Source organism: Elephantulus edwardii, unplaced genomic scaffold (assembly GCF_000299155.1).
Source record: "Elephantulus edwardii isolate Elephantulus edwardi_28Jun2011 unplaced genomic scaffold, EleEdw1.0 scaffold00098, whole genome shotgun sequence".
In the NCBI taxonomy this organism is placed as follows: domain Eukaryota; kingdom Metazoa; phylum Chordata; class Mammalia; order Macroscelidea; family Macroscelididae; genus Elephantulus; species Elephantulus edwardii.
This window is the reverse complement of record NW_006399848.1, coordinates 9,856,969-9,879,992: the sequence shown is the minus strand read 5'-3', so window position 1 is coordinate 9,879,992 and position 23,024 is coordinate 9,856,969. Positions and strand designations below refer to the sequence as shown.

Sequence of the window (23,024 nt, the reverse complement as noted above, 5' to 3'; positions counted from 1 at the left end):
GAGTTGGGTGGGGGTAGGAGTTGGGTGGGGTTGGACTTGGGGAGGTGGTAGGTCTTGGGGCGGTGGTAGGAGTTTGGCTGGTGGTAGGACTCGGGGCGGCTGTAGACTTGGGGTGGCAGTAGGAGTTGGGGCGGTGGTAGGGCTTGGGGCAGGGCAGTGACAGAACTTGGGATGGTGGTAGAACTTGGGACGGTGGTCAGAGTTGGGGCGGCAGTAGGACTTGGGGTGTTTGGAGGAGATAAAAGGTTAGAGAGAAGAGGCAGAGGTGAGGAGGAGAGCTACAGATGTGGGGAGGCAAACACAATTGAATTAATGAATTTCTTTATTTATAACTTTTCAAATAAATTCCACGAATTATCATCATCCATCATTGTCAATCTAGAAACAATTTTTCAAAGGGTACCAATCTATGCTGTGACTATCTAAAACTTTTGCTCACAATCTAGATTCTTGGATTTAATATCCAGGGTAAAGAGACCTTTATTAATTTCTTTTTCCAATCATTACATTTCTTTCAGGGGAGTGTTTACATGTCCAATTTATCTTAACGAGGTTGCTCTCCTCTCAGGTCCCTCTGCGTCTACTTGAAATCTTTAAGAGTAACAATTACAGAGTAAAGAAGCACAAAGAGATACTACAAGGCCAACTACAGAGATATCTAATACATAATAGCATTCTAACTTTCTAATTAACCCCACCCCACTTAAAATTACTAAAATCCCTCCCACCTCTAAAGTACTTATTATATGTAATATCCCCTATTACTTAAACTAAGTTGATTACACAATGAAATAATAAACAATGCAAGTTTCCACAGACCAATTTGATAACGTTCTACAATGTCAAACAACAAAGAACTCTGAGTCCCATCAGATGTGTCTTCTCTCTTGAATGAAAACGTAGCATGGCATCCTCTGTGGTCTCTTCATTTCCTTCGCTTCTTTTCAGGCAGATCTTTCCAGTGAAGAGTTCTCTGTTGCCAATCTCGAACGGTATCTGATGTAAAATGTCTGTGGTGATGACATCCGGATCAATTCAGGAGTCTGAGGTACCTATAAACTCAAACAGAAATCCAGACTGCACCATATAGATGTGCCTCTCTTACTGTGAGCCTCTCATGATTTACTCAAACTAATCCTTGATGTTCCAGTCTCTAATACTAATAATACCTCCTTACTCAAAATAAATTGACCCCTTGTAAAGTATGTATAAACTTCCTCCTTTCAATAACCTAGCATGATGACCTTAGCTAGTACTCACCAGGCTCACCTAACAATAGGAGCTCTTGTAACTTCCTTCTCCTTGATTTCATCAATTAACATTGAAAATTCAGGCCAACAGTCAATGAGTTTTGCCAGTTTGTTTCAAAGAACAGACTACTGGCTTTGGGAGATTATTATGATGTTTTATCTTTTTTGTGCTTTTGTTTTGCTCCCTTTCTAATTTCCTTAGCAATTTGGTTTCTTCTCTTCTTTCTTATGAATAAAGGCATTTGCTGGTACATGCCAAAAAACTTTTTAAAAGATCCAATGAACATAAACTTATTAACCTAATTTGATCACTACATCAACTGAGTAAAAGGAAACTTACTAAAAGACTAAAGTACAATATATTTCAAAACTACTTATCCTTAACAACTACATTTCTAGATAGTGTAAATTGTAATAGAGCATAGTACACACTGCCAAGAAGTTACAAGCTATAGTAAACAACACATTTTCAACAGGAACTTTGTGAGTTGCAAACCCACAATGCATGTTCTCTTAGTTTTGTCCCTGGTAACATCTCCAGACTTCTTTTTGCAGTGATGGCAAATGTCTGTGTACACATGCTAGGCTGCAGATAATGGTCCATTTGTAGGCCTTCTGCAGCATGAAGAGCAAATGACAGCTATAAATTCAACATACAACAACTTGATTTCAAATAAATGGGTGATGAATCAGTTATCTGAGGTAAACTGAAGTGTTGCTTCAAAACAGTCCAGAAGCACAAATGCACCATTTGCAAAATAATCACACTAAAACACGAGTGACTGACACGCTTTCAAAGAAAAATACCACAATAAGTCACCAATTTAGTATCTTCCTTGATATGTGTACTTTTGGAAGATTTTTCAGAAGTCTAATTGATGAAACCAAAATTACTTTGTGTTAAAACTAAAGACTGATATTAAAACGAGATTTGATGACTACATCAAATACTCCCATTCATAGGAGTATCTCATTCACAGTTTTGTAAAACTTCACAGTAAAGAAATAGCTTAAACTCTATAATTTTCACTAAAATTGAATAGTACATTATTACTCAGTGAAAATAAATTTTGAAAGCACAGTCACCATTTTAAAATACTGAAAGGATACTGCTAATCTTCAGCTAAAGGCTATTTAAATATTTTAACATGCAAGAATAAAGGTGGGTGATAATGAAAAAAGTCAGTGATGATACTCAAGGGAATGAAACTTCACCATTAGACTCCTCTTCACGTTAGGCAATTTGAAACACACGCCATATTGTTCCCTACTGCTCACGCTGTGTTTGTTGAAACACATGCTCTTTGAAGCCTGCCTCTTTCTTCTCTGTTGCATGGCTGCAAAATGGAGTCTCAGCAACCAAAACAGAAAGGATGACACAAATCCTGCAGCAGGGTTAATGGCAGTAGTGAAAGATTAAACAGAAAGAGAGAGGTTAGACAAACAGTTCAAGGTAGTAGCAAGGGACCAGGCTAAAAAAAAAGTCAGGTAGTCCCAGGTAGCACAAAACATCCAAAAGACACCAGTATCTCCAGACTGAGGACAACATTGAGTTGTCTGATCTACTGGCCACTTAATGTTGGCTCCACCCCCTTTTCCATTAAGTAGACTCTGATTCCTTTGCAGTGGTCACCAATCTCGACCTGGAAGTAAGGTCAGGTCATCCAGTTGGATTAGACATTCACCAAGAAGTCCATGTCCTTGTCACGTCCCCTAACTTCCTCCTCTACACAGATCTTTCCCAGGCACAGCAGTGTGTCTCTAAATGCTAAATTTATTTCCTCTCTCTAAGCAATCAAATGTTATCACCTAATGAGGGGACCAATGACGAAATTCCAAGATGCAGACAAGGGCAGAGATGTAGACAGATGTTTCCAAGACCTTCAAGAGGTAGATTTTCCAGGCAATAAACAGCCTTCACGAATAAACTTTCTGAACTTTCAAAGCAAGCTGATAACAACTCAGAGTCTCTTCTAAGAGTTGAGTATGGCATTTAGGAGTTCTTTTGACTCGCTCCTCTTAGCCGTGGCACATGCAATAAAGTGGGCACAACATGTCACAAACATCTAATACACCTGGAGCCACCAATAGTCTCTAGTTACCAGGTTCAATGTTCTGTGAGGGCCATTACAGGTGTGATGATGGCAAGGTGCTGCAACAAAGCCAGAGTTCTTGGGTACATGGGATCTGCACCAGGATGTAAAGGCACATTCTTCCCAAGCAAAATAAGCATCTGAGAGGGCACATCCTTGTCAGGCCCCACGTTCCATGTTGCAGGATTTTGCCTACTCCTGGGAGAACTGGTCAAACTGCTGCTCCTTGACAATTAAGAGAACCACAAAAGCAGTATGATGAAGGTGAAGTTTCTAAGGGTGTAGCAAAAAAGGATCACGGAAGCCGTTTGACACTGCACCAGTAACTGTGGCTTCCTTAATAAGGCATTGGTCCTCCAGAAACGCGTGGAGAGAACCAAAACTCCAAGAAAAGTCATGTCCTCCTTCTCTCTCTCCCCCTCCATAAAGAAATAGCATTTCCTGTTGTTTGTATCAGCTTCTCTGTAAATATTCAACAGCGACTTCTGGCAGCCTGCAATTCGGATGGTGACAAAGAGGTTTCAGTAGATAAAACCCAGGCTGGTGTCCAGGATTCACTGGAAAGTAAACTTTTAAAACTACTTAAGTGAGCTTGGCAGTCAAGGTGAACAATTCAGAGTTGGCACTGTAGTGTGTGTGCCAGTTCAGGTGGCCCAGACCTCTTGAAGCTAGGTGCCTCGAGTATGGCCTGAGGTACATACAGTATCTCAACTTAGCACACAGTCAGTGATTGAGAAGCTGAAAACAGGTTAAGGATTTTGAGGGTAGAGACCCCATAGGGCAAGACAGGCATTTACACACTGCCATAAGAAGGTGGAGGAGGTGGTGGGGGCGGCGGTGGAGGCGGAGGCGGAGGCGGCGGCGGGTACTGAGGCACGGGAGGCTGACGGTACCAATGAGGATTCCAAGTGATCATAACAGGTACGTATAATGCACGTCCATGTGCATCTCTTCCCACTGGGTACCAGGCGAATCCTACTGGGTAGGTCGGGTACGTCGCATAGGTGGGGTATGGTGGGTATGTGGGTACTTGTGGCACATACTCAACATAAGAGGCCAGGTGGGCTTGGTCATCTACATTTGGAATAGACAACCGAGGGTACTGATGCTGGATGGTGAAACAGTTGGGAGCTCGGCAATCATAAGAAACTTGCAGCTTCCATCCTCTCTTCACTTGGAGGACCTGGGCTCCATTTGGTGCAATGGTTGGTGTGATTAGCCCATCCTTGACATTCCGTGCGACAAAATCTCGCAGAGCAGCCATTTCAGATTCAGACAGCGAGTAAATGTGTCCACTTGGAATGCTGTGGGCTCCTGGAATCATGTCTACACTGCAATCAGGTACTTGGTTATCTGGGTAAACATTTTCATCTACTGGAGTGTAGATATTTTGAAGATAGTAGTATCTCACTGGATGATAAACTCTGTATCCCTCAACAGGGTAGTAAATGGACGGATGTGGCGCCAGAGGAGGAGAAGGCAGCAGAGGCATGTACATCCGGCAGTGGAATCTGCAATAATCAGAATCGAAGACAATTGATCTGGTACTCCAGGTGATGTTGGGATCGTGAAGGCTCAGCCAGCGAACCCCCAGGACGATGGGGAAGAAAGGAGACTGAGTGACATCAAAGGTGAGCACCTCGCGGTGGTCAGCCAGATCAACAATCATCTCGTGCGTTTCGTGGATGACTGGGCCCGATGCTATGGGGCGGCCATCAATCGCTTCCACAAGTATTGGCCAATCTTTTATGCGCACGGGTATGGCATTTTGGAGAACATACTCTTGATCGATGAAATTGCCAGAAGCACCAGAGTCAATCATGGCTCGGACAAACAGAGTCTGTCTGCCCGGGACGTGAAGCTGGAGCATCACTTGCAGGTGTGGAGTTGAAACTTCTTCTCGTGGGGACCTTATTAGTTCCGGCCCGGTCGCTGATGGTCCCTCTACAGCGGGGCCGGGGAGTTTCCCTGCGGCGAAGCCTTGGAGGCCTTGGCAGGACAGTTGTCGGCGTAGTGACCTCCATTTCCACAGTAGAGGCAGAGATTGAGCTTTCGGCGCCTCTCTTTTTCCTCCTGGGTCAGGCGCATGCGGGCGCCTCCCACCGGCTCGGTTGGATCTACCTGGTGGTGGCTGGTGGTTTGCACCACGGTCAGCACTCTGGGTGGGGAGCGCTGATTGCGAGCTGAGGCAGCTCGGGCCAGCCTTCTCTCGATGTAAATACACTGGTTGATGAGTGCTGAGAGTGACTTGGGAACTTCCATGCGGGACAGCTCCTCCTGAATGTGGTCACTGAGGCCCTCGTGGTACTGGTCAATCAGGGCAGGCTCGTTCCAATCCAGGTCCTGGGCGATCATCTGGAAAGCATTGGAGTAGTCGATGACAGACCCCATGCCTTGGCGCAGGCGTCGGATCTTGCGCTTGGCAGCCTCCCGCCTCTGGGGGTCTTCGAACACGTGCTTCAGCTCGAGCATGAAGGCAGGGTAGTTGTGCATCAGGTAGTTGGACTGCTCCAGCTTGGCAGCGGCCCAGCGGGCGGCGCGGCCGGTCATCATGCTGGTGACGAAGCACACGCGGACGCGGTCCACGGAGAAATCACGGGTGCTCTTTTCCATGAAGTGCTGGCACTGCGCCATGAAGGTGGCCAGCATGTCGGGGTTGCCATCGAACTTCTCAGGCACATCTTCTTCTGGGCACTCCTCCTCACAGGGGGTCGGTGGGGCAGCAGCCGCTGCGGCACCACACAGCTCTGGCTCCGGCTCGGGCTCGGGCTCCGGCTCCGGCTCCGGCTCTTCCTCCACCTCCGCCTCTGCCTCTGCGGCCTCTGCTGGCTCCTCCTCGGGCTGGGCTTCTTCGGGCTCCACCTGCTCGCACAGGTTGCTGTTCTCCTCTGCGAGCTTCTGGACCTGGTTCTGCAGGTTGTTCTCCTCCGACTGCTTCATGACTTTCTCTCGGAGGGAGCTGATCTCCTCTGTGAGATCCTCCTTCTTCTGTTCTCGGTTACCGTCGTACTGACCCTTCTGGCAGTTGTTTTTGGAGGAGGAGGGGTCGTTGGGAGTGGGGGGAGGAGGTGGGGGGGGACAGTCTGGCCCCAGGTAGTCAGGTTGAGTGGGAGACCTCCCAGATGCAGCTTCACTTTTGGGGGGCTGGCCGCCTGGATCCTGGACACTGCTTCCACCCTTTCGCCTTCTTGTTTTCAATAGCCGTTTATTCCTGAAAATGGAAATAAAGGTATGAATGTAACTTGTCTGTTCCAAGTAGTGAAATGCAAAGGAGATTTAGTATTTCAAACATCTCTGCTTTTCTTGCCTGTATGATTTTTTTTTTTTAAAAGGGGGGAGGGAAACCTACAAAAGGAAAAGTTAATCAACCCAGACAAATAACAAAAGAACACTTTCCTTTTTTTGATATCCGAATACTTTAAAACTCACCTGTTCCTAATGATCAACAAAAAATAACTATTAACAGCACCTTTACCTTCGTGGACTATGAAAGACTAAGACACACCCAAAACTTCTGTAATAAACAAGAAAAGCAAGACACTTTTAAGGCAAGTGTGAATAAATAACAAAATCATAACTGTTATTCCAAGCAACAGGCAACAACAGCATAAAAGACGGTATTAAAATCACAAAGCTTATACTCCTCAGCCCTGGGGGTGGGGTGGGGTGGGTGTGTGTGTCTGCCACACCTTGGTTCACCTCCACAGAGTTATCAAATAAAACATGCATCTCAATTATCAACATCAAGAATGATTCTTTTCCATTTCCACTCATCTCTTAAAAAACGCTAGCAAAACTCTAGGAAAGCAATAAAACAGGGCAGATTAATCTGTCCTAACTCCTCACTCTCTTTTGTAACCCGAAATGTAAATTTAAAATTAAAATAAAGCAGATTAAAAAAAAACCACACACACACACACCCTTCTCTGGAGATGTTAGGAAAAAAAGCCCTAATATTATAACCAACAGAGGACCAAAAAAACAGCAGGGGTGTTTTGATAAAAATACACTATTATCAACAACCTTGGAAGTTGTTCCCTTCACCTTTCTTAAAACCTCAAATTTTCCACTCCATTACTTTAATAACCTTAACTACAGACACAATAAATAATTACACTCAAGGTAAAATATTCAGGTTTAAAAATATCAGAACAATTAAAACAACTTAATCTATGTCATTTCAGTCTCATTTCAAACTCCTTTAAAACTACTGTATAGCTAATACCAGAAAGTCATGAAACAATGCAATCTTTACTAAATTAAAAGTTTTTTTTTAATTTAGAATTTTTTTTTTTACATTTTATTATTTTTTGTGCATGTACCGTCAAATCAGATCTGACTGGTACAGGAGGAAATTGTCCCTCCTTCTCCAGCAGAGCATCTGGTAGATTTGAACCGTGTGCCTTTGGGACTGCAGTACAGATTCTTGCCACTAGGCCACCAGAGCTCCCCTAAATTAAAAGTTTTAATGCCTCATTAAAAAACAATTTATAAGCACTAGGTTAGTATAGGGTCACTTCTGTCATCTGAGTGCATTTTAATACACTCAGAATACAATGCCAAGACTTCTTAAAGGGCACTGATGTCATGGCCAGAGGCAGCATGTCCCAGGTCAGAGGTCAATATACCTGTCAATCACAGCCACTACATGGATTTGGGGGTTTGAGAGGACTTATTTAGGCCCATGTCTGATGGCGTAAACATCTGCAAAAAATTGGGTCAGAAATAATATTAAATTACGAAACCAGCAAACAATCACTGTATTGTTCAAGGAAACTGAAAAGTGGTGCTAGTTAAAAAGCTCAAATGCCTTTGAGATATAGAAAGGCAATATAAAATTAAGAAATAACTTAGGTAAGACAAGAGGCTCCTCCCCTGCCTCAAAGACACTTTTATTTTTATTACTAAAATGCTGGTGTCAAACAAATCCAGTGACTATCAGGTCACCAGGTTGCCCTGGCTTTTACCAATACCAGGCAGCAAAGCCTGACCTGGGGACTTACAAATTTTTTGATGGGACCAAAAGTAGTAACTGAGGGTTGAACTATAAGAATTCTAGACAGGTAGTTACTAAGGCATTATAACTGTAAATAAAGTTTTAAAATGTTTACTAGAATATGTATTACTTTGGTCTAATTTGGCTTGATTTCAGTTTTACTATTATATAGAGCTCCTTAAACTCCCCTTTCCTGGTGGCTGAGTTGGGGGTGGGGAAGTGGACCAAGGTTGTGCCTCTCAACCCTATTCTGGAAAAATCAAAGGGCACACACAGCATAAAACTGAAACACCTAAGACAGATGCCATCTTCATGTAAGATACTTCAGTTTCAACACACATAGTAATGAAATACATTTGATTAATCCTTGCTTCTTCACAAAAAGTTGCATGGGCAATATCATATATAATTATTCCCCAAACACATCAAAAACCCCACACTAAAACACCCCCTAACAGTAGTCCAAAATTGAATACTAGCATAATATTTCATTAGAGAACAATACTTCATTAAGCAATTGCTAGTTGTTTTACATTTTCTCATGCTGTCCACATTTCTTTGAGTATTAAATATACTGTAATGAAAAGCAAATTCCATTAGAATGTGCATGCTTTTGCCATTGTTTTAGATCTCTTTAAAATGCTCATCATTTCCATAAAAGGTGGCAAGGTGTGTAATAGGGGAGGTGGAGAGAGGTTAGAGGTTTTCTTAAAGTTGCCATGTTAAGCAAATGATTTCTATAGATTTTATCTTTTGGGGGTGGGTGGGGGGAACTGGTTTTGGGGGCCAGGCTCTTAACTCCACCCTTTAGAAAGGTCCTGGCTCACAGTTTGTAATTTATAAAACCAGGTTTTAAAGGTCAGATACAAATAGAATTTTTTGAAAATGGACCGTATGATTGGCAGTAAATTATGAACTTCATTTATATGGGCTAAATCTCAATTATGCCAGTGAAAATACAATCTTTAGTTTGTAATGTAACTATTTTTATTTTATATTACATCTCAAAAAATTATATATAAAGGCATGTATCATAAAGCCAGGCAATTGCCCCAAACTTAAATCTCATTTTTACTAGAAAAACTATCTTAAGTAACTTAAGATATAACTGTTTTGTATGATAATTATGAATTATAGCTTATATTACTAACAATTTTTTTTATCCTGCTAAAGGTGAGGTAAGGTGAACAAAGCCATTAGGGACAGCAAAGCATGCTAAGAAATAAACCAGCAAGAAATTAAAAAACACCTGCAGACATATTGACCTTTCTATTAGCAGGTTAGTGCTTAAACACTGTGCCACCAGGGCTCAAAGTAGATACCAAGCAAGTCCCCAAGGGAAAACTTTTTCTTCTAGTCACTTAACATTTTTAATCAATGCCCATCATGTGCCAAGTACAATTTATTATCTGTGGGCAAGTTACCAAAATCAAATCAGTTGCTATAAGTGGATCGCCACTCTTGGTGACCCCACAGGACAGAATAGAACATAGTCCCCAAGGCTGTGTGATTTTTATGAAAGTAGAGTACACCACCTTTCTCTTGCAGTAGGACTGGAGAGTTGAGCAGTGTTTAATCACTGAACCACCAGGGACCCTCACAGGCCAGGTCCTTTGAAGCTGAAAGAAAAAACCCAGATTCCTGGGCATCATATCACTGAAAGTGGCGCCACGCCAGCAACCCCAATACACAACTTAATAAAATTTATGAAACACTTTTCAAGTTGCTCCTTATCAAATCAACCAATACCATGAAATTTTATCACAAAAATCCACTAGTGTCTCAAATAAAAAACATAACTTAAAAGTAAATTCTTCTATCATTCTCCCCACTAGTTAGAGTAATGAGGACTACCTTGTAGTACCAGTAAAGGCTGGACTACCTTGAAGTATCAACCATGTTAATTTAGAAGTATCATCATAACCCACTGCCATTAGTTTAAATTGTGGGATTATGTTATTTAATAAATGCAAAGCACTTATAAATAAACTTAAAAGTACCAGATTAATTGTGGATTATATTTAATATATACAAAGCACTTATAAAATAAATTTACAAGTGTCAGGTAAATCATAGGATTGTTATTTAATATATTCAAATTATAAATATTTACGTACCAAGAAAATAATGTTATTTAATATATGCAAAACACGTTTAAGATAAATTTGTGTCAGATAATTTTTGTTGTTGTTAATTATTCTTATTTATTATTTTCATACTCATTAGACACTGGTGGATAAAAAGCAAAATTGACAGCACAGAAACTGCAGGAGGGCGGGGTCGTACAGCCAGGCTCGAGCAGAGGGCGCACATGCGCAATAAACGGGTAGGCTGATGGGGGGCGGGGGTGTCCCTCTGTGCAGCCGAGGAAGGCGGGGCCAGGAGGCCACCTCACAGAACTACGGCTTAGGGGAGGTGCCAGACACTGGGGAGGTGGAGCCTGGGCCAGCCAAATCAGAGGGAGGGCCCAAACTTTGGAGGAGGGGTCTGGGCAGCCAACTTCAGCGGAAGCGGGCTTTGAGGTGGGGGTGCCTAGAGAGGCGGGGTGGTGCCTAGAGAGGCGGGGTGCCTAGAGCATGGGCCGACCCAAAGACAGGGAGGGGCCATGTGGAGGCAGGACTTGAGGAGGCGCGTTCAGAGAAGGCGCGCTGCAGGGGAGGCGCGCGCACCCACTAGGCGCTGGGGGGAGGCGAGGAGGAGATGGAGGGAGGCGCCAAATGCGCTGTGATCAGAAGCTGCAAAGGCACGCTAGGGTTGGGGGGGGCGGGTCTCTGAGACTGGCTGCTGAAGGCTGCAGAGTTTCTGCTGGCCTCTCCCCGGTTTCCCCCCTTATGGACCCCTCCCACCACATTTGAACAGCCACATTAATATCTTACTGCAAGCACCATCACCCCCCGCCCTCCAATTCCACCCTCCGATATTCAGCAAACCGACAGTTTCCACAAACTGTTGCTCATCACCATTTGTACTCATAGCCAACGTTACCACTATACCGCCACTTCAATTTAGTTCAACTAGGCTGGTAACCCTCTCTAATACCACCGTAAAATTAGCTTTTATGCTCAACTCAAAGCTTCTCCATTTCCAATACTATACTAGAAATAGGGTGGACAGAATGTTAAACATGATTTTTCACCCGGGGCTCCATTTTGTCTAAGAGTACGACCCTGCAGCGATCATCCAGTAAAAAAACCTCAGCGGGAGCCATTCCAAAAGGTGTATTAGAGACAAAGGGTGGAGTCCCTCTTGAAAACCAGAGTTCTCTCACTGCGCTGCCCATGTCTCTTTACTGCTGGATTATTTGTAGCGCATATCAATACGCAGCTTGTCTACCACTGAAGCTACCACTTCGTACCATTTTAAGTGTAAATTGTTCTACAGCGCCTATACCTCTCGGCAGCTCAATTGGTTTGTAGCGCGATTAAGCACTAACATTTAATAGAGCTATCCTGCAGCTCAGATTTTGTAGCTCAGTAAAGCGCAAATCAGTCTGCAGTTGATGCATCTCTGGAGTTCACTCTAGGTTGGAGCGCAAGAGCCACGCTTTTGTGGGAAGTCAGTAATGTTCTTGTGCAGCTTTAAGTAGTTTATAGCACACTACTGCATCTCTGTAGCGCAATGCAAGCACCCAACAGCCCGTTGCGCACTTAAAGTGCTCCAGAGTTTGTAGCGCATTGGAAGCATCAAACAGTTGGTAGCGCACTTAAAGCGCTCAACAGTTTGTACCACATTGGTATTGCACTTAAAGTGCTCAACAGTTTGGAACACACTGGAAACACCAAACAGTTCGTAGGGAAGTTAAAGAGTCCAATAGCTGGAAGCCCATTGGAAGAGCAAAACGGTCTGTAGCTCATGTCTGTCTGCAGCTCATGTGTGTCCACAGCTCATATCGGTCTACAGCCCGTTTCTCGACTCGGGTCTTGGAAACGAAGCCGTGAAGGCTGGGTTTCTCGATTTTACTTTGGAGTACAGCCGTGAAGGCATGACAAGGTTTGCGTGGAGACATTCGTGGGCGCTATTCCATCTCCTCGCAGCTCCCAGTAAGAAGGGGACATGAATGTGGTCTTAAAAAGGAGAAACATCCTCACCGCATACTCACCACACGAGGACCCCTCTGCGAAGACGGGAAGGACGACAGGTCCCACACCAGCACCCGGTGTGGGCACCGCTGGGTGCTCTGCAGCCCGGAGAGACTCCGGACGCGAGCCCGCTCAGCGGACCCTTGCCGAGGGTCGGTGGACCTTCTTCGTGGTTCTTCCCAGGGTGCAGTCAGGATTCTTCTTCGACACACACCAAGCAAAGTTGAAGCGTGTGTACCGTGAGTGCCCGGTGAGCACCTTATATAGGCTGAACAGCGGTGGGGGGCGCCAAATCCCAGCGTGCTCCGCGGGATGGGGGTGTGGAGGAGGGGGAGCGGGGTGGGGAGGTGGGAGAGTGGGGGAGGGGTGATGGTCACGCTACAGTGGCCCGCCGCTAGAGGGAGTAAGGGATCAGCAAGGGGGTGCTGGATGCTGATGCTGAACTGGCCAAGCTGGAAGGAAAGAAGAAAGGGAGGGGAGGGGAGAATCGAGGACGGCCGGCCTAGCCAGGCCAAGAATGCAATTGCCCCCGTGGTGGGAACTGGGAGACCCTTACGCTTGGATGGGACAGGGTCGGGGGACACGCAAGATGAGCCCCGCGACCACTGGCACCTTCTTGCTGACAGGTTAGTGGCCTGCGCGCGATGGGTGGTCCTGAGGCCAACAGGCCGGCGCCTCCCCTCCCCCACCCGGGTTCTGGGTTCTTGGGCGCGCCCTTCGGGCGCGAACCCCTTTTGATACATTGATCCCACTGCACCCCTTCTCGAGGACACCCCGCACCCTATGCCCTGGGCCTGTGTGTCCTTCTTCAGGCTTGACCCCTGGCCTTTTTCTCTAGGCCCCGCGTATGCCCCACCCCACCCAGCGCGTGCAGAAATTCCATCCTCTGTGTCCATTTTCAACATCACCACTTCCCTTTGCCCACGGAGGACCACTCTCAAGCCCCACAGCGAAGAGCTGAGGGTCTGTGCCCAATTTCAGGGGTGCGGGGTTGTTACCTTGTAATTGGGACTTGGCCATAAGGCGATCTATAGGAAACGAGTGTCAAGCTGAGAAACCTCCCCCTTTTAACACAAATATCTTACGTTCTTAAATACAATCCAGAGCGAACACAAAAACACAATTTATGGAATACTTAATTCCCTTCTATTTCTAAACGCATTTCTAGGCAGCGGAAACCCACTGTTTTTCTTAGGTTTTACGGAGCAGGGAACGGAAGCAGAATCCAGAAAGGCTGGGAGCCAGATAGTGCTCTGATCGGGGTTAACACCGTGGCGGGGGATCAGAGAAGATAGCATCGTTTGCCCCACCAACGGAACTATTTAGAGAAAGCAAAAACAATTAAAAACAGCAGTGAATGCCTCCAATGTGGCTGGCGGGCTTTGGAAGATCCCAGCTCCAAGCTTTTGGCAGCGATTGTGAGATTTATGCGGAGGGTTTGCTACTATTTTTCTAAATTTGTAGCTTGAGCGAATGCATTTAGTCACGATAACCGCCCCTCTGACCCTTTCAAGCATGTTGCTGCGACTTGGTTACTTTTATTTGCTTGTATTTATATACACATATTTTATGTTAGGGAAAAAATGCCTTAACTTATAAGCCTGTACTGAGGAAGAAGGATGCTAAGAATACTTAACACGCATTTCCATTTTGAGCCTCAAAGTGTTAAGAGCAGAGAACACTGGCAATCTGTTGATAATCTTGATAAAAGAAATTAAAAAGGAAAACAGTTGAGTGAGGGTTCCTGAAACACAAATGAAACAGGTTTATGTTTGCAAGCTAAAATTGAGTATACTTTAGTTAACACTATAGGTTATGCTATACATAAAGAATAAGTAAGAATTTGACCCATTGTAGATAATTATAGAGTGGCTGGGATCACACTTAAAGCGTACCTTTCTAGCTATGGCACATTTTTAAATGAGAAACTTGGTTTTTATTAGAAATAAAACACTGCACCTCAGGCATATGAATGAATGAAATGCAAACTTAAACAATGAAAAAGAAACTTTTTCTAAGAAGTTGGGTAAGCACCATTACAATTTTTAATTTAATCTTCAGGATGGTCACCCTCTTCTGAAAGATAAAATAATCCCAAGATTCATTATGTATGATAGAGAGTGCTGTTCTGGAGAGACATTGTCAAATCCTTAGGTTTTTTTAATCCAGAAAATTTAATTAGTTAACTGATATTTTCCCTTCTAAAAAGTGAGGCTAAAAACAAGTAAAGATGAAAAGTAGGGAAAATTTAACTTTAAAAACCTATCCTAGGACTTTGAAAGTTTAGATAGGTTTGCACAAATTTTATTTTTTAAATTTCAAAATGTTAATCATTCTTTTAATATATATATAATATTTAAACATAAGACTTTATTGTTTGTGCCATTATAAAAATAGTGCTCACTGTGCCAATTCAGGGGGAAAAAACAAACCCCAGAAAGCGTAAAGAAACAAAAATCTTGATCATGGGTAACCTTACACTGTTGAGATAACCCCGGTAAACATTTCAAAGTTTACATTTTCAAACTGATATCTAAGAATAGAAATCTACTCAAATAATAGGTATTTTTAATAGTTGTGTCATATATGCATACTTTCTGAAAATAAAGATGGGGTTAAATTCTCAATTATTATCTTTTCAAGGAATCTTACATGTCCAAAAACAATGTTTGGAGAGGTATTTTTTTTAAAAGAGCAAATAATAAGCATTCATTTTTGTAATTTAAATTTTAAAATAATAACTCTAGAATAGAAAGATTTTTAAATGAAGACTTGTCATTAGTCTTACTATTCTAACATTCATGTAGTTATTTTGATAGATTTCTTTGTGCTTTTTATTGCTCTGCTTGTGTTGGAAAAATCTGCTTTGCTAAGAAAGAGTTTTCTAAGAAAACTGAACACTAGTGAGTATTTTAGCTAAAATTTTTTGTGGGATTATTTAAAACAACAAAAAAATATTAGGAATGAAAACACAACATTGATAGACAAATACTTACATAGCACTTTCATGGTACCTTAAAAGAGCAAAGTCTCAATCAAAACCAAACAACATTAATGCATAAGTATATAAACAATTCTTTTACATTTAGTATCTTAACTAAATTTTAGATTTCCTCAGATATTTATTTTTTATGTTGGACATTATTTTCTATTTGTAGACAAACATTAGAAGTGCTAATATACATTATTTACTTTATCAAATAGATTTTGGCTTTTCATGGTTGAGCCATTTTAAAAAAAATAAATTTACTGTAGGTCTATGAGGCTGCTGATTTGCCTCACAGATCTAGCTTCACTTTTAGTGTGGTGAAAAATTAGTTGTATTTCCAAGCAAAGTGAAGTCTTCTCTTGTCATTATAATAACTAGGAATTCAATTTGAATATTTTCTCTGTTCTTTGACATTATGCTAAGGCTCTCTCAGAACTTGTTAATTTAACTTAGATTTAGCTTAACTTCTAGGATGATGTGAAATTTCTGTTCCCTAAACAAAGTGGAGTTTTCACTTGTCAGATTCTAAGCAAAGTAAAATTTTCAGTTGTCAAATAGTAACTGGATATACTAGTTTTTATCCATTTTTATAAGTTTCTCTTGCATCTGAAAACTGTTGCTTGACTTTGTGTATTTAGTTTAATTGCTAGTGAGGTAGAAAATTTTTAAGCCAAGTAGAATTTTTTGCTTGTTTCACAGACAAGCATATTTCTGGGAAAACAGCAAGACAGCACCAGAGAAAACTGATGGGAGATTGGGAAAGATAACAGCCATCTGGTTTCTAGCACCAGTCTTACTTCTGCTGGAAATACTGTAAGCAAAATGTTGGCATATAAAATAAACAGCAAACTGGACTTCTAAGAAATTCTGAAGGCAGATAGTTCAGTGCTTTAAAGATCCTGTTTTCTCCAAAATATTGGTCATTTTGGTTTCTTTCTGCTTTTACTCTCTACCCTTTCTCTATCTGACTCTCCCTATTTATTTTTGTTAAAAACCGTATCTTTGCATATTCCATATTCCAAACACTAAAATGCAAAACTGTTTTCTACTCTTTGAGTAAAAGAAATTCTAGATGAGGAGATTCATTGATTTATGAGTTTGTTTGTGATTCTTGAGCCCTTTATACTTTGTTCCATTTCAAACCAGAGTTGCACTGAATACTGATATGATGACTTTTTACTCCCATCCTTTCCCAACCTTTTCAACAAAGACCAGAAAACAGACATACAGACACGGAGATATACGCACATACAGAGGCTTTTCCTAAGCTTTAGGATCTGGTTTTCTGGTTCGCTATCTTCCCAGTTTGCAGAAACACCAGACTTGAAAGAGCTATGGAAAATTAGGAATAAACAAACAAGAAACTGGTATGCACTAGGGATCAACAGGTCTTTCAAGAAGTCTTTTCAAGCGAATTTTTTCTAGTTGAGTTTTACAGGCAGCTGGGTCAGTTCAGTTAAGAGTCTTGATGTCCATCTTGCTATTTCTCCTGAATTGCCTCCAAAGTTCACTCTAAGCAGATTTCCACTGTTTTAAGATTTTTAAGCAATGCAACTCAGTTCAAGACTGCATTTAAAGAAAAAAAAATGCCCTCTCTAGTCTGACACTATAGCAAGCAATTCCCGCTACTGTTCTTCTCTTTTAAATTAATGTTTCGTGTGCATACATACATTTAAATAGCTATAATTTGAATGTGTGTAGATCTTTTACACTTTGTTTTGCAAGATGATTATATCTTTTAGGAAAGCGTTTGTCAAGGATTTCAGATACTTCTGTGTGGAGATTATTTATTGTGTGTTTGTGTGAGAGAGGCTAGTGCAAGTCAGTACCTGCTAAAGTGTGTGGGTCACTGAATTTGGGTATAGAAGTGGTACCTGGTGGCAGGTAACAAGACCTTTGCTCATGACCTTCTCTTCTCCAGCATTTATATGAATGAATGTGGTGGAGATCTGGGGTTTACACAGCCTAAATAGGCTGAAATGCTATGTTGAAATAAAAAAGATTTTTCTAGCAAAAGATGCAGCATAATTCATTGGCATAGAAACAAGGAGGTGATTTTGTAAAGTGTCAGTTTTTTTAGAACAGAATATTAATCTGAGCGAGCAACAAGACATGGTTGTAAAAAATACAAACTGAGTTCTGACTTAGAGTCTGATAGTAATGTGGTGTCCATTATGTTACAAAAATTAATAGTATCCTGGTCTGATCAGCTATGTAGTACTCTGTCCATCTGATTGTCACAATTAAAGAGAGACATTGACAAATTAGACAACTTGCAAGACAGGGCGCAGGAATGATGAGCGGTCAGGAAATCTTGTCATAGGAGGTATCCTCACAAGGGCTGGAAGTGTTCGACTGAGACTAAAAAGTAAGCTTAAACTTTTCTGTTTGCTTGGGAAAGCAGAACCAGCACCAGTGTGTGAAAGGTGGAAATGCATTTCAGCTCAAGACCTTTCTGCCACTTGAGTGCAGCTCAGCAAGGACACATAGATTTACCATCTGTACTTCTTCTCCATGTTTTAAAATATCAGAAATGGTCTCCTTTCTTGCTGTGAAGATTTAAGTTGAAGGCAGTGATAACGTTTTAGTGGAGACAGCAAAGATCTTTGTGACTGAAACATTTTTTTTTCTTCTAAAAAGAATAGTTCTATCTCTGTGCAAGTTGCTCTCTTCTGACTACAAAATAGCTGCAAAGGGATAAGTTAACACATTTTCCTCCCTCCTACTCTGATTTCATTCCAAACATACAAATTTGAGGAAACTTTTTTCTTGTGTGCAGTGTCACGACCTCAACTTGCTTCACAGAGTTGCTTTTATAGCGGGTGTTTCTTGGTCATGCAGAACAGGCTTCTGCATGGCAGGGTGGCCATGGATGTTGGGGGGCACAAGGTTAAGAGAAAGCAAGCTGGCCGCTCGCCCAGGACAGCCTTGCTACTTCACGCCTCACACCCAGGGGGAGGTAGAGTGCAGTGCTCCCATCTGCTGTCTTCCCCTCCTTTCTGACAGCCTGTCTCCTTGCAGCTTACTATTACAGTGATTTTTCTCTTTTCAAAAGCAAAATAAAATCTGTTAATCAGAAGGAGCCTCTGCCCACCTTTCCCCTCACCTCTTCACTCCCTCACCCCTGTCTTTGAAACTTCTGTTTCAGGTTAGTTGGTTTCTCACAGCCTCAGGGGGCATCATCTTTAATGTCTTAACCAAATCTTGGGGCAGACTTTTCTTGGCTTGCTTGCTTGCCTTACTCATTGCTTATTTTGATGATTTGCTCTATCTCTGAAAATGTAGTTCCTCAGAATTAATTTGTGGCGTGTGCACGGCTTGCTTCCAAGCCCCTCTTCTGAGGAGGGTTAACCTGTAGCGTCTCTGGCTGACAGGATTTTTTTATGTACGCGTGAGCCTTGGAGTTTTCTTCTGCCGCTTTTTCTAAACCAACTTTTCCCTACCTTTCACTCTTGCCTCCTCTCCTACACATAGAATTTCCCCCTTCGCTTCAATTACCAAGTCAGGAACAGAGTCCCGTTAACTCTGCTCATGTGAAGTGTAATTTTAATTAGAACAAATCTTTCCTCCTTCCTTTCTCTAATCTTTCATAAAAGTGCCTGTGTTCGTGTGGCATCATAAACGCCCTGGGTGACTGGCGTGGCTCCTGTCCCAGTTGTTGAAGGCATTCCTGCTTCGGCTCTTGTTTCAGGGAGAGAGTGATTCAAACTTGGGCTTTTGGCCCGGCCACACTCACCTGATCTACAGGTGCAATTCCTTGAATGCAGTGCTTGCTCCCCTGCTGAGGAAGTAAACCATTCACAAGGCTTAAAATGGAAAACTTAAAGATATTACCTTGGGAAATATATAGGTAGCCTCAAAACCTTAGTTGCTGCCATGGTTCATAATGTTATAGCCTGAAAAACATTTAAGGATAATACAAACTATTAGAATGCAGATGTTGTTTTTTCCCCCTTGGGTCCCTCAGTGGTAGAATTTTCCATCATAACTATTATTATTTCGTATCTTGATCTAAGAAGTAATTATGCGGTAACGGTCTAAGTGCACTTTAATACCTACAAATCACGGAGAGTTAGCCCATCTTTTTTTCTACCTAATTGTGTTGGAAAAAAATCAGAATTTTAGCAGAGATGTTCACTGTTAGCATACTGCGGGAATCGCGGAAGCATCTGTTGTGACACAGATCCTGATTGTTTCTTTTCTAACTGACAAATGAAGCCATTCTTGTAAAAAGTAAAGTTTAAAGGTGAAGTAGCAATGTTTTAAATTCTTTCTTATTATTTAGCATTTCATTCACCCATCTGGTTATAGCTTTTATTCTTATGGAGATTTGGAATTCACTGAGAATCTGAAAGCCCAGTGAATTTTTCTGTAGCAGTGAAAGAAAAATATTTTAGTTCCCTATTTCTTCAGTTGTAGGCATAGCCATAAAGCTGGGTTTTCTAAATCTTGAAATGTAATAGAAAATAAAAAGTTAGTGCCAAAGTCTACTATTTTTCCTCCTTAGCAAATTAAGGCTTCTCACTGTGCAGCTAAATTACATTGACTTTTCTCTGCTATGAAATAGTTAATCAATGAGCACCTCTAACATCTTTCATTTTCAGTAGGCATATAGTGATTCTAATCAAAGACCGATACTGCAGAGAAGTGGGGACATGACAGATTGCTCTGCTTGCCTTTCAGAATCTGAAATGTATATTACTTTCTATCTAGCTGTTTTACTTCCAAAAGTTTAGCTTCCATATAAAACTTATAAGGCTGTTTCTTGTAGTATTAGGGAGAAGAGGAATAAACTATACATAGTAGCTAACTTTACCAGTGAACATTTCTTTTATTCATTTATTTATTGGATGCCAGTTGGTTTTGTGTTCCTATGTTAGATACTAGAGAAAATACAGTCACAGCAATTGTGGAACACCTAATAGCAGTGGTTTTGATAAAGTTAAATCGCATAACTAGGCACCTTTAGAACTGTGACAGAACCCCCACTGCCTTCAATCAACACTCAGAGCAGCTAGGTAGGACGGAGTACAACTGTCCTTAGGGTTCCAAAGCTGGAAATGCTCACAGAAGTAGACAGCGTCCTCTTTCACCTGCAGAGCAGTGATTGTTGTTGCTACCATCAGGTCTGAACTGACCCGTAACTGACCCTCCAGGTTGTTCAGAGACAGTAAATCGCAAGGGAGGAGATTGCCAGTAAATGTCAAAGAGGGAGATTGCCCATCTTTCCCTCTAAGCAGTGGTGGGTCCAGACTGTGTGCCTACGTGTTAGCAGCGCACCTTCTTACCAACTAAGCCACCAGGACTCACAGAGCAGCCGGGGAGATCCAAATGCCTGCCTTTTGGTTAGCAGCTGAATTCTTCAACCACTGTTACCACTAGGGCTCCCTAGAACGAAGAAAAGGGCTAGAAAACACCAAAAGAACACTTTTAGAAGAAGATTTTGGCATTCAAAGACATCAGCTTTTCCCTGGAGGATAATTGTACAAGTTCAGATATGCAGGATGAGTAGTTAGTTGATTGACTAGGTGAAAGAGAGTAGGGCTGTGTTGGTAAAAGGGAGAGCTTGTGTAGAGACCTTGATTAGCAGGGTGTTGCTGTTATTTAATGTTAAGTCAGAACTGACTCAAAGCAGACCCACCACCTAGTTTTCACATTGGAAACAATTATATTGGGGGAGATGGCCCATCTTTCTTTCTCCTGTGGAGGAGCTGATAGATAAAACTATATGCCTTTGAGTTGGTAGCACTACCCCTTTGAGCCACCAGAACTCCCTTTAGCAAGATGGAGCATGGCAAATAGAAGGCACAGAAACTGTCTAGAGGTGGAGACACAGGGAGAAGGGGAGCATGAAATGAAGTGAGGCTAGAGAAATCAAGGATTATCTTAAGATAGCAGGGCTATCTTAAAGCATTTACTTATTATTTAAAGACAGATGGAAAAGTCTTTGAGGACATTTGAGCTGCATGTGACAAGATGTGAGTGTTCAAGAAAATAAATGCTTTGTGAAGAAAGGTTTGCATGGATCTGAGTAGATGGTAGGTAGATTGCAGCTGACCAGTTAAAATGTTATTTTAGGAATTCATAGTGGAGATGGTGACATCTTGGGTAGGGAGATAATGAGGACTATCAATTAACTAGGATAAATATTTTGAGAGGTTAAAAAAAACAACACCAGAAATTGATACTGAATTGAATTTGGAGCAGAAATCCATGAGGACAGATGTTGTGGCCAATTTTGAGGTAGTTTCTTGCATATTTGTGATGACTGGTAGTGCCATTCATGGAGCCGAAGAATCCTGGAAGAAGACAAGATTTCAAAGAGAAGAAAGAGCAGGAGTCAGACTTTGGATAAGCCTGAGCTTGAAGTGATGAAAAAATAGTGACTGAGCACCATAACCTTAACATGTGGCATCATGTAAGAATGTTCACACTATATGTTAAGTGAAAAATAGTGTGTTCAATTATGTAAGAGTGTGGCATGGATATGTTTGTGTGTGCATACTTATATGTGTGTTTGCATGGGCCTAAAATATGGAAAGATACAGACTCCTAACAGTGGAGAGCCTAGGCAAGACGGACCCATGGTCATTCAGTGGTTAAACTTTTGCCCACTGACCAAGACTACCGTGGCTCAAACCCTCCAGCTACATTAGTTACTCAGAGAGAGAGAGATGTTTCAGTCAGCTCCCGTAAATACTTGCAGCCTTTAGAACTCTACAGAGCATCCTACTCTATAGGGTTGCTTTGAGTTGGCATTGATTGCACAGCAACAAGTATCCTGTTATGCTTTTTGGCTTTTTTGTTTGCTTGTTTCTGTTTTTTAATCTTCAGCAGTAGCAATGAAGAGGTTGCCATAAATATGTGAGAGGGAACATCTATATTTTATGCCTTCCTGATTACATTATTTGAATATACTGTATTAAAAAATACTGTATAATACTGCAGTGAAAATACATAGCTTTTACAATAAAGGAAGTTAAAAATAAAAACCCTTAAACACCCAATTTGAGAGTACTTATCAGAGATTTCTTAACTGAAAATATTATTTAAGTATTGGTCTATTTTTCATTTTTAAAAGTTTGGGGGATTTTTTAATAGCTTTTCTTCTATAGCCCAGTAGGTTTTATGTTTTACCTTTATATTGGTTTTCCACTAGATTGCACTAGTACACTAGACTTCCCAATCTGCATGTTATTTTGTATTGTTTTTCACTAATTTTATTAATTCTGAATCAGTCAGTTGTTTTGCAGATGAAGACAATAAATTGTAATGGCACATATGTATCATACAACCTTTTAATTAGGGTCCCAGAGATGCTTCTTATTCACCAAGTATTTTCTGAGATAAGACACAAGCAGAAAGGATCATTGCTAAGGCAGGCAACACTTAACCTTTCCAGTGTAAGTAGAAACTGGGCTGCTTAAGAAAAAATACCAAGAGAAGTGAGCTGCCTTCCTTTTCTTTATTAGCTAGACTATAAAAGAAACATTTCCTTTTATTGAACATTTAATTTTAACTCCCAATCTTGATATTTGTTATAGTAAATGTTTTAATTCTGTGCGTGCTATTATCTCCTTTGTGGCACTATTTCCTCAGAATAATACCTAAGAGTTT

At 41.6% G+C, this 23,024-nt stretch overlaps 3 protein-coding genes across 6 annotated transcripts in view; 1 reads left to right on the top strand and 2 right to left on the bottom strand.

Annotated features, from left to right (window-relative positions):
• The window catches only part of LOC102869612 (mucin-2-like), a 4,028-nt gene extending 1,443 nt beyond the window's left edge, over positions 1-2,585 (bottom strand). The window contains exon 1 of the mRNA XM_006891502.1: positions 2,522-2,585. Coding sequence (XP_006891564.1) covers positions 2,522-2,585 — 64 coding nt within the window. The remainder of the gene's footprint in view (positions 1-2,521) is intronic.
• A 1,551-nt stretch (positions 2,586-4,136) lies between these two features.
• On the bottom strand, positions 4,137-6,550 carry PEG10 (paternally expressed 10). Its single transcript, XM_006891481.1, is given in 3 exon segments — positions 4,137-5,314; positions 5,317-6,130; positions 6,206-6,550. Coding segments are annotated over 3 exon segments (2,070 nt in total). The 5' UTR covers positions 6,284-6,550.
• A 6,275-nt stretch (positions 6,551-12,825) lies between these two features.
• The window catches only part of SGCE (sarcoglycan, epsilon), a 91,665-nt gene continuing 81,466 nt past the window's right edge, over positions 12,826-23,024 (top strand). For 2 of the 4 annotated variants that reach the window (XM_006891478.1, XM_006891479.1), the window contains exon 1: positions 12,826-13,044. In XM_006891478.1, the coding sequence (XP_006891540.1) occupies positions 12,936-13,044 (109 nt within the window). In that variant the 5' untranslated portion in view covers positions 12,826-12,935. The remainder of the gene's footprint in view (positions 13,045-23,024) is intronic. The other 2 variants (XM_006891480.1, XM_006891477.1) reach the window with 1 other exon arrangement.